Here is a 17,207-nt window from a genome sequence, read left to right on the forward strand (position 1 = left end):
TTTTACTTGGTTGAATTTTGTTGGCGAGTCCTTACTTAGTTAGGATTTTAGTTCCTTATTTCATTAGAATTTTGGTTACTTACCAATTATTATTTAGTCCTATTATAATAGAGATTTACTTCATATTGTAATTTAGATATATTTCATATTTTATTTAGGGTTAACACATCTTTGTACTTATATAAATATCTCTATATCAAAGAAGAATAATAATATAAACATAGATGAACACATCTAATATTTACCCTACTTTGTTTGAGAAATTTCACCTATCATAATGTAAGGCCAATATTGATGGTAAAGACGATATACTCATCACATTAAATGACTTGGAACTTTTTATTTCTATCAACGGAGGAGAGATAAACACTCAAAACACTGAAACACTGTACGTGCGTCTTCAATCATCTGGTTTCCTTAGCTATCTTTGCATTCTCTGCTCTCTCATCTCTGTCTCGCACGAGTATGGAAGCTGGAAAGGTGTTAGAAGTTCTCTATACTTTTCCTGTCGAGGGAATACTGAACAAGCTGGCTTCACTTGCTGCTCAAGAAATAAGCCTGTTCCGGGGATTCAAAAAGGAACTAACAAAGCTTCGTCAATCATTACTCGAGATTCAAGATTTCTTAGGCGATGTTGCCCACCAGCCACAAGAACGAGGCAAGGCATTGAAGGACTGGGTGAGAAAACTGAAAGACATAGCTGATGATGCTGACAATGTCTTGGATGAAATCAACTATGAAGATCTTCGCAGGCAAGTAGAACTGTCAAACCAAAAGAGGAAAAAGGTACGCAACTTCCTTTCCAGCTCCAATCCCCATTTGTTTCGTCAAAAAATGGCACATAAAATCAAGAGCATCAACGCATCTTTGTTGGATCTCAAATATGAGGCATCTTTCATTGGACTAGTTTCCAAGAAAATAGATCCAACCCCTCCAGAAATTGGAGGGGCCAGAGAAACCGACTCAATCTTTGAGGAAGATGAAATCGTCGTTGGAAGGAATGAGGATCTGTCAAAGATAATTACAATCTTGACAGACTCCAACTTGGATCAAGAAAATCTTTCAGTAATGCCCATTGTCGGAATGGCAGGCCTGGGGAAGACAACTGTGGCTAGGTCACTATTCAATAAAGATTCTATTGGTGGACATTTTGAGAAGAAAATATGGGTGTGTGTATCTAACACTCTTGAGGTCAATTCGATTTTAAGTTGGATATTAGAATATCTTAACCCAACAAAGGCTGGGATACAACGCCTAGATGCATTGCTTAAAAACCTAATACAAGAATTGGAAAAAAAGAGATTTTTTCTTGTGCTTGATGATGTGTGGAACGAAGATCCTCAAAAATGGAGCAATTTGATGACTTGTTTGTCAAAACTTCATAGTGCCCAGGGAAGCGTTATTATAGTCACTACGCGCAGTGCCAGTGTTGCATCAATCACGAAAAAAGTACTTCCAATGTATGTTTTGAGAAGTCTATCTGTTGATGATTGTTGGGACATATTGAAGAAAAGAGCATTTCCAGATGGTAATGCTCATATTGCAAAAGATCTAGAAACAATTGGAAGGGAGATTGCCAGAAAGTGTGCTGGTATACCTTTAACGGCAAAGGTACGTAATGATATATCAATTTGAAGTTTCTTGCATTTCTTTATTTAATGGGTTTGGGCTGGGCCGAGCTTTAAAGAGGAGAGAGAAAATATCAGGCTCGGATTTTTTTAGAAAATTCAAAGCCCAAATCCGACCCATGGGCCGGGCTGGGTTTAAACGGGCCTACTTCATTAAAAAAAAAATCATAAACTTAATCATAAGGGCATTTTAATCCAAATTTGAGATTAAACTCACTTAATTCTAATATTTTCACATCAAACAAAATTCATAAAACACCCAAAAAGTCACACAACTTAATAAGATTTTCCACAAAAATAATAAAACCAAGTATTATTTTTGAGGTTATTACATAATTAGACCGTAATACGTTTAAAAAAATAATACGTATCAAAAAAATATTTTTTTTAAAGGATGGTATGAATAAATATGCAAATATTTGGTGATGTGTTCAAGAAAAGCATGATTATATTTGGTGGTACGATTATGTTTCATGATATGATTATATTTGGTGATGTGATATGTTCATCTTATTTATATATATATTATTGAATTAATAATTGACACAAATTAATGTGCTAATCATCCAATTATAAATTAGGAATGAGTAAAGAAAAGTAAATGAAATGAAACAAATTATATATGTGATTTAAGTGATATAATCATAAACCTAAATTCTTATTTATACATAATTATATATGTATGCCGGCCTAATGGGCGGGGCTTTCTTGGGCTTAATCGGGCCGAGCCGGGTTTCAGACACCCAAGTCTAGCCCAGTACAAAGCGGGCCGGGCCATCTCAAAGCCCATAACAGGCAAGGTCGGGCTTTTTTTTAATAGGCCGGGCAGGCCCCCATTGGTCCATGAACCCGCGGGCCAAATGATGAGGCCTATTCTTGCCTACTGATGTGGCTCAATTATAATTTGACACGTCTTCTTTGTTAAATATAATTAAAATGAAAAATAAATGCATTTTGAGAATACAAGGTGTCATGCATATTCTATGTCAAAAAGTAAATTATGTCCAAATTAATTAATACGGCTTTTAGAATTCAGATTCAGTCGCTTGACTTGGCGCCAATCCCTCCCTGATCATACGCTTGGGGGGCAGTTTTGGAAAGTGAATATACAAGACAACTAGCTGCCGTCTTATCTCCTCATAGGATTTTGTTATCACACCAGATGTATGCATTTAAAGGGCTTAAATAAATCGTAAACTTACTTCTATCATGCATTTAAAGGGGGTTAAATAAACTGTAAACTTACTTCAATCACGGTTTAAAATCGTCTATGTAATCATAAATAACTATATTTCACCATATCAACTTATCAACTTGTGATAACTCAAAATATAGAAGCAAGGTTTAGCGAATTACCACATCAATAAGCAATATTTTCGTGAATTGTGAGACCAGGTTTGACAACGAGTGTGGTTATTTTCACCTATTTGTCATATTTCCTCACTCACCTTATCTTCAAATATTTAATGATAAATTTACCCCTTTATAAAAAAATCTTTGCACATTATTTATTTCCTTTTGAAAAGAAATCGATGCCACAGTGGCTTCATGACATGTCTAATATGTACTAGTCGCTCCCATTACAGAACAAATTGATGCTAGTTCTGCTTTAGAATCAGCAATTGCTTGCCTTAGCTGTGCCATTAACAAGGGAGACCATATAGGCTGACAAATTCATGTTTTTTAATTGCATTTTACTATATATCAAAGCATCTGTAGTTCTGATCAAGTGCCATTAACAAATTCAAAACATCATTTCATATTACAAGCCGGAAATCAACTAGAAGCATTCCGTTTGGCAGTAAAGAAAGATGAGGAAAAATTTTCAACAATAGATTTTATCATTTAGAATATCGATACCTTTCCTAAGATGAATTTGCTTGAATTAATAATTAAAGGGTATTTTAGGAATAATGATTAGTGAAAAAATATGATTGTGTTTTTTCAAATTTACATAGTGAGTTAGAAAATAAGGTGAGTGGAAAAATATTAATATTGAAGTTAAATTAGTGCACCTAGTTTCATCTCATTTCTGTCCATGTAAATTTTTTTACCTACAATTCATGTAAACGTATACCAACTTGCATGCATGTATATATGCAGTTTAATTGACCTACATTTGATGGTGCCTATCGTTTGAATGCTTATTAATTTACCTATATTTACATGTATGCTACTTTATCAATATTTGCAAGTACAATGATTAGGCATATGTACTTAAAAATAATAGGTATTCACTAAGAAAATACAAATGTTACATTATAAATATATATAGGTATATATATAGGTACCTAGATTTGCAAGTTCAACAATTTTCCTAGATATGTCCTAAGAAAATTGTAGGTAAATTATAAGGTACCTAAAACACAAGGATCAAGACCTATAAAGAGCAAAACGTGTTCTTTCTCTTTGAAAAATTAATTTCAAACTTTGATATAAGTAAAAGGAACAAACTAACTAATCAATTTGAAAACAAAAACAAAAATTATCACGCAGTCAAATTTGGAAACACATCATTTACTCATTGTTTGAATATATATTCCATTAAAAAATCTTTATTTATATAGAAAATAGAAAAAAGACCCCCCAATCCCTAAATTTATGCAAAATTGAAATACCATTACTGGCACTGACTTGCAAATAATTTGTTGAAAAAAATATTGTTACAATGTAATTAGCATCGGGTTTTATGTTAAAAAAAAATAGGTTTTATTTATGGAAAAATAAGGTGATGTGTTGTAGGTAAGAAAAACTGCGTTTGAAGGGGAAAACCCAAATTTACTATTTACACACATGAACATTGGCTAAGAGGATTAAACATTCCAACAAAATAACAGTTTTTGGTGAAATGTTAACATTTACTGGTAACATACAACTAAGTTTTTTGAAAAAACAAGTGATGTTTCCTGTTATTATAGCCAAGTCACCTTGTTAATCTTTAATATATACACTAATTTATGTACCAACAGGTTTTGGGAAGCATGATGCGTTCTAAATATAGTATCGATGAATGGTTGGAAATTCAAAAAAGTAAGATGTGGGAATTACCAGAAGGAGATGAAAGAATAATGTCAATTTTGAAGTTGAGTTTTGATAATTTGAAATCACCTTCTTTGAAACAGTGTTTTGCATATTGCTCAAATTTCAAGAAAGATTTTGAAATGGAAAGGGCAGACTTGATCCAGCTATGGATGGCTCAAGGATTTCTATGTTCTTCTGATAACAAAGATATGGAGGATATAGGTGATGAATATTTTACGATTCTGTTGCAAAACTCCCTCTTTCAAGATGTTATAAGGGATGACTTTGGTACTATTATCTATTGCAAGATGCACGATCTTGTACATGATCTTGCTGAGGTTGTATCAAGATCTGAAATGGAAGATAAACTTGAGAATCAACACGTGGCATGGGATCCTTCCAAAAGTTCCGAAAGAAATGTTGAGAAGCGGCGGTCACTGTTTGTGAATGGTGATCAAGCCCTTAGTATTAATACATTACTTATGAGCTTTAAGGCTTTGCGTGTTTTAAATTTGTACCGGGCTGATATTGAGGAGCTGCCAAGTTCAATTGGCGTCTTGATACATTTGAGGTATTTGAACGTTTCTCGAACAAAAATCAAACAACTCCCTAAGTCCATTGGCAAGCTTTATAACCTACAAACGTTAAGAATGGAGGATACATGGAATCTTAAAACGTTTCCAAAGGAAATGGAAAATTTGATAAACTTGAGGCATGTTTATTTTGATTATGATATGCCAGTTCCATTTGGGATGGGACGATTGGAACATCTGCAAACAATTTCTCCTTCGTTTACTTTGGACAAGGAAAGTAATCGTGGAATTGAGGAGCTGGGTGGCTTAAACCAACTAAAAGGTGCACTAATTATTAGAGGTTTGGAACATGTGAGGGACAGAGGCCAAGCAGGGGCATCAAATTTAGTTGGGAAAGCAAATCTACGAAGGTTGACATTAGAATGGAGCTTTTATTACAGTGTCAGAAAAGAGAAAGACATTGATGTACTAGAAGGCCTCCGACCCAACTCTGAGTTAGAAATCATAAAGATTGACAAATTCATGGGTGCTAAATTAGCATCATGGATGATGAATGGTTTGTTGCCACTCAATTTGACAGAGATTGGGTTAATTAATTGCAGAGAATGCGAACAAGTCCCATCACTTGGCCATTTACCAAATCTTAGGCTTGTTGAGTTTAGCAGTATGTATAAGCTTAAATGTGTGGGAGTTGAGTTTTATGGTTATAACCATGTTAACGGTGCGGCTATGAGTAGGAAGAAGAAAGAGACTTTGTTTCCAGCATTGAAAAGCTTAACTATTGATTATTGCCCAGCTCTAATTAAATGGGAGGAACTGCCAACAGATGAGAAAGTAGCGGTGTTTCCCTGCCTTGAGGAGTTGACTATAAAGTTTTGCTATAGTCTCGAGTTCATTCCAATTACCCTGGGCAAGGGCATGTCATGTCTCCGCAAATTGCAGATTCAGTTTTGTCAGAAATTATCAACCTTGCCGACTAGCTTAGAATATTGCATCTCTCTTCAGGAGTTGGAGATTCGGGGTTGTCATGGATTGACAAGTCTACCGAGTGGGCTGCCATCCTGCACATCTCTTAAGGAGTTGAGAATCGAGTCATGCGACAATTTGATATCTCTGGCAGATCTCGATATATCCAGGTTGCAGTCTCTTTCCTCTTTACATATATTTAATTGTGGGAAATTAAACTATTTGCCAATTGAGGGGCTACGCTCTCTTACGTGTTTAGAATCTATGAAAATGGGTCCGTTTTCGGAGGAGCTCGATTCTTTCCCTGATTTTGAGCTTCCATCACAAATCCAAAGACTAGTGATGAAAGGGTGGCCTAATCTTAGGCCCAAGTCTCTGCCTCAACAAATTCAACACTTGACTACTTCTCTAACATCTTTGGAGATTGATTCTTTCGATGGTGTGGAGGCTCTTCCAGAGTGGTTGGGTAACCTTACATCTCTTACCACCCTGAGTATCACTCAGTGTAAGAATCTGGTGTCTCTTCCTGCCTTCGAAGTTATACAACGCCTCACCAAACTACAAGAGCTAGTGATTGAGGCATGTCCCCGTCTAGGGGGAAGATCCGCCCTCAAGAGCGGCCCAGAATGGCACAAGATTTCTCACATCCCACGTATCGATGGTAATTACAATATTCTCAAATGAAATCATTCAATTCCCTTCTCTCACTTAATTCTCCATAAGTTCATAGTTGGGTACATATTTCTAATCTCAGATTGCATTCATTAGATGTCTTGATAGATTTAATATGGAGATTAGAAATATATAACCAATCCTCTAACATAAAATACATGTTGAAGAATCTCCCTTCTTTTCTTCAGTATTATTGACCCAACACATTTTTAATTAGTTGACGGATGCGAATCATCGGAATCTTTTAGTGATGATGATTCGACCCCTTCACAAACTAGCTAGCACAGTTGGACCACGAAGTGAGTCTACTCTTCTTCTCTCATCAGATTAATCATTAAACTAGATTTTCAGAGCTTTCTACTCTTCTATAGCCTCTGCTTAATGTTTTGCATATCTTCCTATGTACGTTGTTGTTTTGCAGAAGGATCTTACGCAATTGGAAGAACAAATAATGCGCATTAGGTGCAAACTTAGTCCAGGCACTTCATTTCAGTTCCCTTTCCTCTGCATCGTTATTTAGTCGAGATCAATGCAGAAGAAGAAAGAATTACCCTAATAAGCATATCATACATTCCCATCTATCGTTAAGTAGATACTAACCTCTGTTCAATCTACTTAAGTTTGATGCGCTTACACGAATGTGAGTTTATTTTACAGATCAGTTTCAGTAATATGTTCATAAGTTTTGTTGTCATTTCAATTTTTTTATACTTTTTCGGGTCAGGTTTTGATCAGCAATTTTTATCTGCCTCATTCTCACCACTTGATTCTTTTCCAGAGGGGATGGGGATTTATTTGCTATAGATCCTTGCATGAGGTAGTTGAAGGTGTCCATCATATGGATTTGTGAAGCTGATCAACCACGATGTGTCATGGCAAGCACAAACTGATAAGGATGAAATATGGTGGTTTGCAGGAATCATGAGAGAATATTGATACAGACCATTATGTGTTGGCTGCCAGTGGTAGTAATCTTGTATGAGCTAGTTCTTTGCTTGTTATGGCTGAAGATCACAGGGTAGCCAAAAATCAAGTCTCTACCTCAACAACAAATTCAACACTGCACTTGTATACAAGATTTGTATATACAGGATTTCGACAGCGTGGAGGCTCTTCCAGAGTGGTTGGGGTAACCTTACATCTCTTACCCATCTGAGGATTAAGGCGTGTGAGAATCTGGTGTATCTTCCTGCCGTTGAGGTTATGCAATGCCTCACCAAACTTGTTACATGTCCCGGTCTAGGGGGAAGATCCGCCCTCCTGAGCGGCCCAGAATGGCACAAGATTTCTCACATCCCATGTATATCAGGTAATTATATTCTCAATGGAAATCCTTCATTGTTTGTAATTCCCTTCTCACTTTTCTTTTCTTTAGTATTGACCAAACACATTTTTTAATTAGTTGACCCACTCCCACTACGAACAGCCAACCTATTACGAGCATTCTTTTTCAAGTGGTGATGATTCTGAGAGTGAGCCTACTCTTCTTCTCTAACTAATTACGTTCCCTCTCTGATCAGATTAATCATTAAACCATATTTTCAGAGCAGAGATTTCTGCTCTCTCTAGCCTCTGCTGAATGTTTTCCACATCTTCTTATATATGTTGTGTTACTATCAGTTGAATTTGGCACAATTTGTTGGATTTCACTTCCGGAATAGGTGACGCGGAATAGGGGCAAACTTAGTCCAGGTACTTCGCTTCAGTTCCCTTTCCCTGCATTGTTATTTACTCATTTCTTTGGATATAAATGCAGAAGAAGAAAAAATGGTGACTGGGATTGATTAGAATTACCCTAATAATCATATTGTACATTCACATCTTATAATCATAAGATCACTTTACTAGCATGGAGAAAACAATTATTCTTAAAAATCATTCTCCTATTTATATATATGAGAAAAGTAGTCACATGTTTAGCTTCAGTCCTTATCATTTGAGATATATACATTTCCCTAGCAATGTTGTGTTTACTATTGTTTACTTTTGAAGTGTTTTATATGTGTTCATCTGTAGCTTGCTAAATTTCTGACTCTACCTTCATTTGTAAATAAAATACTATATTTATACGCTCTTAGGGGAGACTTACAACGGAAAAATAAAATGGCGATAACTAGTTTAAAGTCAATTTCTTCATTGCTAGCTTTGCAATCTACTGTATTCAATTACTACTGATTTTATCTCTTTCTCATAAATCTATAGCAGTATTTTCGTTGTACATATTATTGCTGCTGCTGGCCTACTAGTTTTGTATCATGAAAACAGACTTTGATTTGCAATGACAGAAATTTGAATTCTCAGATTAGCATAGTTGGCTGATGTGCCAACATTACTTGTCTGTTACTGGCACTCTATGAAGTAACATACAAAAACTTTTGGCTCCTTGATCATTTGTATGATATTCCCTCTGTTTCAGAAAAGATTATGTACACATGATATGTCATCGGTAATTAGATGCTAACCTCTTCTCATTCTTAATGTGAGTTTATTTTACATATCGGTTTCAGTAATATATTCTTCATATGTTTTGTTATCATTTCAACTTTTTTTACTTTTCTGGGTCAGGTTTTGATCAGCATTCATTTGCATCTGCTTCAATCAGTGGAGGGTTAGAGGTGCGTAAGCGGGAGAAATAGCAGCTTGTTTAGATTCCAAGGTGCAGGTACTTGAGATCTATTTCCCCTGTTGTCCTACATTGGTCAGTTACTTATTTCTTAAGAATTATGTATGCTTGAATTATTATTAGTGAATTGATGTTAACCTTTGCTCATGCTTTAATGGTATGTCTTTTGTTTCAATAAGAATTGTGTTGGCAGCAGCCTTTTGTAATTTGTTTGTTTCATGTATTAATCAACCTTTGCTATATGTTTCCATCTTACCACTGGATGTATCTTTCACCTCTCTTCGCTTGTTGTGTAACCATTTCTGAAGATCCTGTGTTATTTATGAAATTGATGATACTCATTTGCAGATTTTTGGGACAAGCATCCATTTGAAGTTTAAAGCGTCCTTAGAAGTTGTTTATAAAAATTTGATGATCTGGAGGGTTTACTTGAGTGATGAGGGAACCTTGCAGTTGTTGATGAACTATTTGTATCTGTGAGGATTTACTTGAGTGATGAGTATCTACCGGCAGTTGAAGGCTCCGAAAACGTCCCCAAAACAAAAGGATGCACCGAGAAGAGCCGCCCAAGTCAAGTGGCAAAGATTTTGTCATATTTCCAAGAGTCAAGTGTACGTTTCATTTATAGTTAATTAACTTAGTGGCCATTAAGTTTTTTCTCTATTACAACACAAAAGAAGAAGAAAAAGAATGAAAGAAAGAGAAAAAAGGAGGAGTCGTTTTACCATTACTATACCCCAAAAAAAAAAAAGTTTTGGCATTACTATACATTTAAGGAATATATTCAACTCTTTAGTGGTTTGGTTTCAATATCTTAGACTTTCTTGCATCATGGGAGAATAAAATTTTTTGCTTTAAATATGACATTGTGTTTTCACAATCTTTGTGGGATAACACTTAAGATTGTTGAGGAAAATTAGGTTTGCTAGTATAGAAGACAAACTAATGCATACAGAACAGGCAAGACACTTCAGCTCTTGCATGATTTCATTCCAATTTTTTGGATCATTGAACAGAAGCTTTTAGTCATTAGTTTCACAGAACTGCTTTGTTTTTCTGGCAATCTATATAATTGCAGGTGTTTATGAGTCCTTGGTGTCGTTGCGACATCTGTAATTTTCTAGTCATTAGTTTCACAGAATTGCTTTGTTTTTGTGGCAATCTATATAATTGCAGGTGTTTATGAGTCCTTGGTGTCCTCATGCGACATCTGTAATTTTCTGTTTCAAATTTTAGTTTTTCTCTTTTACAGGCAAGGAGATAGTGCAATCAATACTCATATGCTGTCTAACCTTTTGTGTACAACGTGTGGTTCATAATGCAGGTTTCAGCTATATAAATGGTGAAGTGATTTTTTTACTTACATATCTTGAAGTACCCTAAAATAATCATAATATATACATGTGCTGTAAGGAAATTAGTATTTCTAGAAGGTGTTGATCTATTTTCCTTTTTCTTGTTTCTGTAATTAAGGTCATGGACTCCTGCATGGTTGTATATCAAAGAGAACAAAGGCCTCTGCTCCTAGTCTTATTTGATAGCATGTCATTTACCTATGCTATTGCAAGACTCAGGTAAAGGAATCTTCAGTTATAAGCCTTTTACCACCATTTGAAAAGTAGAAGGTTATTTTGAACATTTCTTGCTAAGTTGGTCTTGGTGTTATATTGACCATGCATTGCAGAGTCGAGATTGAAAAAGACTCATGCACGTGATGTGCCTGTGGTCTAGAACTTATTGCTTTGGACAAAATGGTAAGCTACTATCCCTTTAATTTGTTTTCTCGACACTCATCATCAAATCTTGAGTTATATTCTTACGAGTTTTGCATCACAGGGTCAACTTGTTTGTTGTTGTGGTGCAGTTTAATTTGGAAAAATGTTTTTCATCAACTTCTAAGAGAAGCACGTCTCGTAGAGAATACTTTTCCTGGCTAGTCAAGCTCTGCGTCCTGTCTCTTCAAAGAAAGATAGTTGAAGTGCTTTTATGATTGACCTTTGGATGTACTTGCTACTTGGGGTTCTATTTCTATAGGGAATAATGGAATGACAGAAGCGAGATAAATTTAGTTTGATGGTGAGAACCTATTTGCTCTTTCTTGTCATATTCTTTGTACTCTTTTTCTTTTGATTAAGTGAATTATGAATGACATCGTCACCCGTGGATGTAGCCCAACTTTGAGTGAACCACGTTAAATATGGTGTTTCTTTTTGTGTTTACTTTTCTTGCGTTTGGTTTGTGGGCTCGAATTATAGAGTTAAATTAAACGTGACAAATTCTTTACTCTGCTTGGCATTGACACATCAAAAGTGTAGTTGCAACTTGCATTGGGTTGTTTTCAGACTCACAAAAATTACTCACGTCAAGCTTATTAGCTTAGCTTATTTAGTCTTGACATAAAACTTATGTACAGATGGCTTCAAAATCTCCATTTATAATTCGATCATCCAAAGACATTTCACTAGGTGCGTGCAGCGTGGCATGGCTACTTGTATCTAGGTTTTGCTCTTTCCTATGACCACTGAAAACTCAACTACACGTAGCTAGCGCATAATGGAAGGAGGACAAATGCAATGCAATTGGGTGTTGGCAATAATCTTTACATTATTAACACCTGGGTCACTACACATACATACATGATTTTACTTGTTATCTATATATAATATATGTTCACGTTGAAAATAAAGTTTCACATCACCAACTAAGAATTAGTGGGTTAAATTTTGTAAAACTGCTGGTTTTTTTGTTTTTTGTTAGAAAAGAAAAGAAAATACAGAACTAGTGGCATTTATGTGGCCCAAATAGAAAAACTGCAACCTGAGGTCACTTTTACATGTCCTACTTTAGACTTGGCGTTGGAGGGCAGCCCAATAAGTATTCTTGATTACAATGTCTAGCATTCTTACCTCAGTAAATTTACAATTCCTAAAAAATACAAAATCCTTTTACTTTCTATATCTCAGAGTAAAATCAACAAGGTAAATCATTTAGGATTAGGTCAGTTATTCTTATTGAACTGCAAATGAACTTCTTATAACCAACGGCAATACTAGAGACATTAACTTATGTATTACATTTTTTTTAGTACACATGATAATTTAAATTATATGGAGGAGGGCGCTTATCATAAACAACTGCCAATGAATCATGGGAGTTCGAATATAAGAATACTGGTATGCAAGTCAAGGTTATTTTTCACTAAGCCAAAACCTCGTTAGCTTTATTACACAAATTTTTGTTTACTAACTAAATTTTTCACTCCTCTTTTGTCCATTTACACTCTTTTTTAATGGTAATTATAAAAAATATTTAAAAAACATAAAGTAGTATAAGTGCACAAAAGAAGCTCTCATTTTCATACTGTAAATAAATAATTTCCCCATTGAGTCTAGATATGAAATAAATAAATTACTGATACATTTGTTAGTAACCAAATGGTCGGAATCTTCTAGTTTATACCTTTTTTAATTGAGTGCAAACTTAATCTAGGTACTTCACTTCAGTTCCCTTTCCCCTGCATCGTTATTTACTCATTTCTTTGGAGATCAATGCAGAATAAAAGTGAATGTAATGGATGAGAATTACCCTAATAATAATCATATTGTTTTTACTTTTGAAGTATTTTATACGTGTTCATCAGTAGCTTGCTAAATTTCTAACTCTACTCTGCCCTCATTTATAAATAAAATCACTATATTTCTGCCCTTTTAGGAGGGACTTACAATGAAAGAATAAAATGACGACAACAAGTTTAAAGTCAATTTCTTCATTGCTACCTTTGCAATAAATCGTTACCATAAATCGTTACTGCTAGTTTAAAGTTAATCTCTACTGTATTCAATTACTGCTAATTTTACCTCTTTACCATAAATCGTTAGCAGTTTTTTTCTTCAACATTTTATTGCTGCTGGCCTAGTTTTGTATCATGAACAGACTTTAAATTGCATGCACACTTGATGTGCCAACATTACTCGTCTGCTTCCAGCACTCTATGAAATAACATAGAAAAACTTTTGGCTCCTTAATCATGGCTCCTTAATCATTTGTATGATATTCGTAATGCTCGTCTGTTGTCATTTCAACAGTTTATACTTTTCTGGGTCAGGAGGTTTGCATCTGCTTCACTCTCACCACTGGATTCTTTTCCAAATGGGATGGGGATGTATTTGCAACACATCCTTGCTGAGGCGATCAGTAGAGGGTTAGAGGTGTGGAAGTGGGAGAAATAGCAGTTTGGTTCAGATTCCAAGGTGCTGATCAGTAGTTCAATTGCTCTAGTGCTTTGGAGGTTCTTAATAGGTGATTGTCGAAGATATCTGGTAACTTCCCATCAGTAATGAGTATCTTTCTTAATTCTTCACAAGGGCAAAATATGGCAACTCATAAAATTGCAGCATTTGGTACTTAAATATTGATTCTAGATACGGATTCTAGCTATAAAATAAATCTAGTTTCACATGTTGATGTAGAATTTTCTGCTGCTGCCAGTCGTAAACACTCATGTCCCTTTTATAGGGAAATTACATGGTAAAGAAAAATTAACTATAGTAGCTGCCAAATCAAAAGTTACAGCTGCACATGCAAATGAAAATAAACAAGCTAGTTGAAAAGGCAATAGTGGTGAAGACTACTGTCCAATTTTACTAACTGCATTTACTGATTGAACTTCCAACAGAGAATTACCCTAATAATTATATCTTACATTTCCATCTATTGATCATAAGATCACTTTACTAGCATGAAGAATATGATTATTCTATTTCTATAGGGAATAATGGGATGAGAGAAGCGAGATAAATTTAGTTTGATGGTGGGAACCTATTTATTCTCTCTTATCATATTCTTTGTACTCATTTGATTAAGTGAATTATCATTTGCATTGTCGCCCATGGATGTAGCCCAACTTTGGGTGAATCACGTTAAATATGATGTGTTCTTTTTGTATTTATGCTTTTACTTTATCTTCCTCTTCCTGTTTGTTATTGCTTTTCTAGCGTTTGGTTTGTGGTCTCGAACTGAGCTAAGAAAGAACAAGAACCAGAATAACATTGCATTTTACGGTTCCCACTGCCTCAAGGTTGCCCATTCTTTTTTCCTTTGATAAATATTTTAATTTTAAAAATAAAATATAAATGAGAGATTTACAGTTTTCCCAAAAAAGGATTAAATGTAAGAATAAAACTTACCACAATTTCACTCGCATCTCATCCCCAAAACCACTTTGTTTAAAGAAACAACATGGGCACCCACCAAACGACGCCATATTACCATTTAAAACTAGATCCATTACATTGTGATAAACTCATCTAACACTATTACGTTGGGTCGCCACCTCACTTGCCAAATCTTCCAAATAGTGTGTCATTCTTTTAAAATGCCCATGTGGCATTCATCGACACCCCCACCAATTGCGTAATTTCATGTTTCATGCGTAATAACTAAAGTGACAATCAAGAAGCAGTGACATTTTATATCATATCATGTCTTGTCCGTTCGAATACACGTAAAGTACATGCCAACTCTAACTTGATTTATTTGCCTAAGAATGTTAAATGACTTAACACTAATTTGACATGTTTATTCAACGTGTCATGCTTGAGTTGACACACGCAATTCGTAAATGATAAACATTAGACATGATGATAAGTTTATAAACTATATAAATGTATTTTTCTTGTTTGGACGAATTGTCAATATATAGAGGTCTGACACCTCTTCATCCAACAGTTATGTTAAATGTATAAAAAAACGAATTTGAATTTTAGATTTTGATTTTATCTGAAAAAAGAATTTCTAATGAATAAAAAATAAATTATTAATTAAATCAATAGAGCCCCAAGACCTAGGGCCCATCCTTTAACAATTATATCCAAGCTCAAAACCATGATGAGGCCCAACTTTGCCTCAACTAGGCCCATACTTTATTTATTATTTTTAAAGTGTTGGTGCTTATAAACCTTGGAAGGAAACAACTTTCTTTCAATGTGGGACTAAATGCAAGTGGATTTTTCCTATACAAACTCTAACATTATTACCAAATGCAAGACGATGCACGATGTTGTACATGATCTTGCTGAACTTGATTTATTTGTCTAGAACTTATTGTTTTGGACAAAATGATAAACTATTATCCCATTAATTTGTTTTCTTGACACTCATCATCAAATCTGAGTTATATTCTTATGATTTTTGCATCACATGGTTGTGGTGGTGCAGTTTAATGAGGAAAAGTGCTTCAAATAAACTTCTAGAGGTACAGCTTAATTAAGAGAAGCACTTCTCGTAGTTACTCAAGCCATGCGTCCTGTCTTAGAAGAAAGATAGTTGAAGTAGTTAGTGGGAGTCATGGCCCCAATTTATAGAGAGATGTAGCGACCTATTTGGATTTCTCTAGGGAATAATGGGATGAGAGGAGAGATTAATTTAATTTGATGGTGAGAACCTATTTATTCTTTTTAGTCATATTCTTGTACTCCTTTGATTAAGTGAATTATCATTGGCATCATTGCCCGTGGATGTAACCCAACTTTGAGTGAACCACGTTAAACATGGTGTTTGTTTTTGTGTTCATGGGTTTAGTTTGTCTTCCTCTTCCTGTTATTACTTTTCTTGTGTTCGGTTTGTGGTCTCAAACTAGAGAGTTAAATGTGGCAAATTACTTACTTTGCTTCCCATTAAAACATCAAAAGTGCATAGTTGCATTGGTTTATTTTCAGAATCATGAAAATTACTCACGTCGGTCTTCTATTCAGATTCATCAGTTGCAATTAGTCTATTTCTTTAACATACTAGGGAAAAGAGAATGATGGCCCAGAATGGCGCAAGATTTCTCATGTTCTAGACGTCACGGCTAATTTGCATCCATATACGTTTCAGTCATTGTAGAAATATATGAATTCTCATCCATTAAAATTAATTGCTTTAAACATAACACTCTGCTATTACAATCTTTTTGGAATAACACAACTGATTTTCGATGAAAATTATCTGTTAAGTAACGCAGAAGACAAATTACTACTTACAAAACAGGGGAGGACAAGATTTCATGCCAGCTTTTCAGATCAGCAGACAGTTGCTTTTGAGTCCTTAATTTCACATTGTTAGTTTTGTTTGGCAGTCTAAGTATATGATTGATTAGAAAGGCCATGCTTCTTATGCAGGTTCTCTATCAAACACTCCTTAAACTCAAATTATCAGTTGGCAAATTCAACAAAGTAGAATATGTGAGTGCATATAAAGCGACAAAGATTACATTTTAAAAAAATAACAAGATATTATTTCTACATGCGAAGATTCAAACCAACAGATTAAACAAATGTGAGAGAGACTTAGAACATGAATGATTGCAATATAGAAGTCATGTGCGAATGAGATTAATATACATATATATATATATATATATAAAACGTTTTGTTGAAGAATACACAAGTCCCATATCGAAAACTTAACAAAATAAAAAGTCTCATATAATAAATGGCTCTACTCTTAATAAGACCGATGTCTTTTGTATAAAATCTCACACCAGCTAAGCCTAGTGGTGTGCCCAAAGTTCATTCCTCTTAAATCTTAACATGTTATCATAGCTAAAAGTTAATCATTTATATATAAGTCGATCATAGCCTTCCGTCTAACTACTAGAGAAACTCAAACACTTTGCATGTGCATCTTATTCGAGTTTTTCCTTGCGTACGTAGGGAAGGAAAATGACAGCTGAATCCTGAATGTATGTTTGAGAACTTCAAGTTGAAGGTTTGACAATGAAAA

At 34.8% G+C, this 17,207-nt stretch overlaps 1 protein-coding gene across 11 annotated transcripts; it reads left to right on the top strand.

The window, feature by feature from the left end:
- On the top strand, positions 232 to 11,662 carry LOC18792344 (disease resistance protein RGA2). Of its 11 annotated transcripts, XM_020555239.1 has the most exons (14): positions 244 to 1,611; positions 4,598 to 6,809; positions 7,038 to 7,119; positions 7,242 to 7,460; positions 7,599 to 7,637; positions 7,737 to 8,129; positions 8,223 to 8,292; positions 8,441 to 8,512; positions 9,386 to 9,482; positions 9,792 to 10,054; positions 10,696 to 10,785; positions 10,917 to 11,017; positions 11,128 to 11,197; positions 11,280 to 11,662. In XM_020555239.1, exons 1-3 carry the CDS (start codon positions 466 to 468, stop codon positions 7,100 to 7,102), a joined length of 3,423 nt encoding a protein of 1,140 aa, XP_020410828.1. In that variant the 5' UTR covers positions 244 to 465; the 3' UTR covers positions 7,103 to 7,119; positions 7,242 to 7,460; positions 7,599 to 7,637; positions 7,737 to 8,129; positions 8,223 to 8,292; positions 8,441 to 8,512; positions 9,386 to 9,482; positions 9,792 to 10,054; positions 10,696 to 10,785; positions 10,917 to 11,017; positions 11,128 to 11,197; positions 11,280 to 11,662. The 11 variants fall into 11 exon arrangements, with proteins under 11 accessions (XP_020410836.1, XP_020410835.1, XP_020410833.1 ...); XM_020555237.1 differs by having other exon boundaries at positions 7,599 to 8,129; XM_020555238.1 differs by having other exon boundaries at positions 7,599 to 8,129; positions 11,308 to 11,662.

Source organism: Prunus persica, chromosome G1 (assembly GCF_000346465.2).
Source record: "Prunus persica cultivar Lovell chromosome G1, Prunus_persica_NCBIv2, whole genome shotgun sequence".
Lineage (NCBI taxonomy): Eukaryota > Viridiplantae > Streptophyta > Magnoliopsida > Rosales > Rosaceae > Prunus > Prunus persica.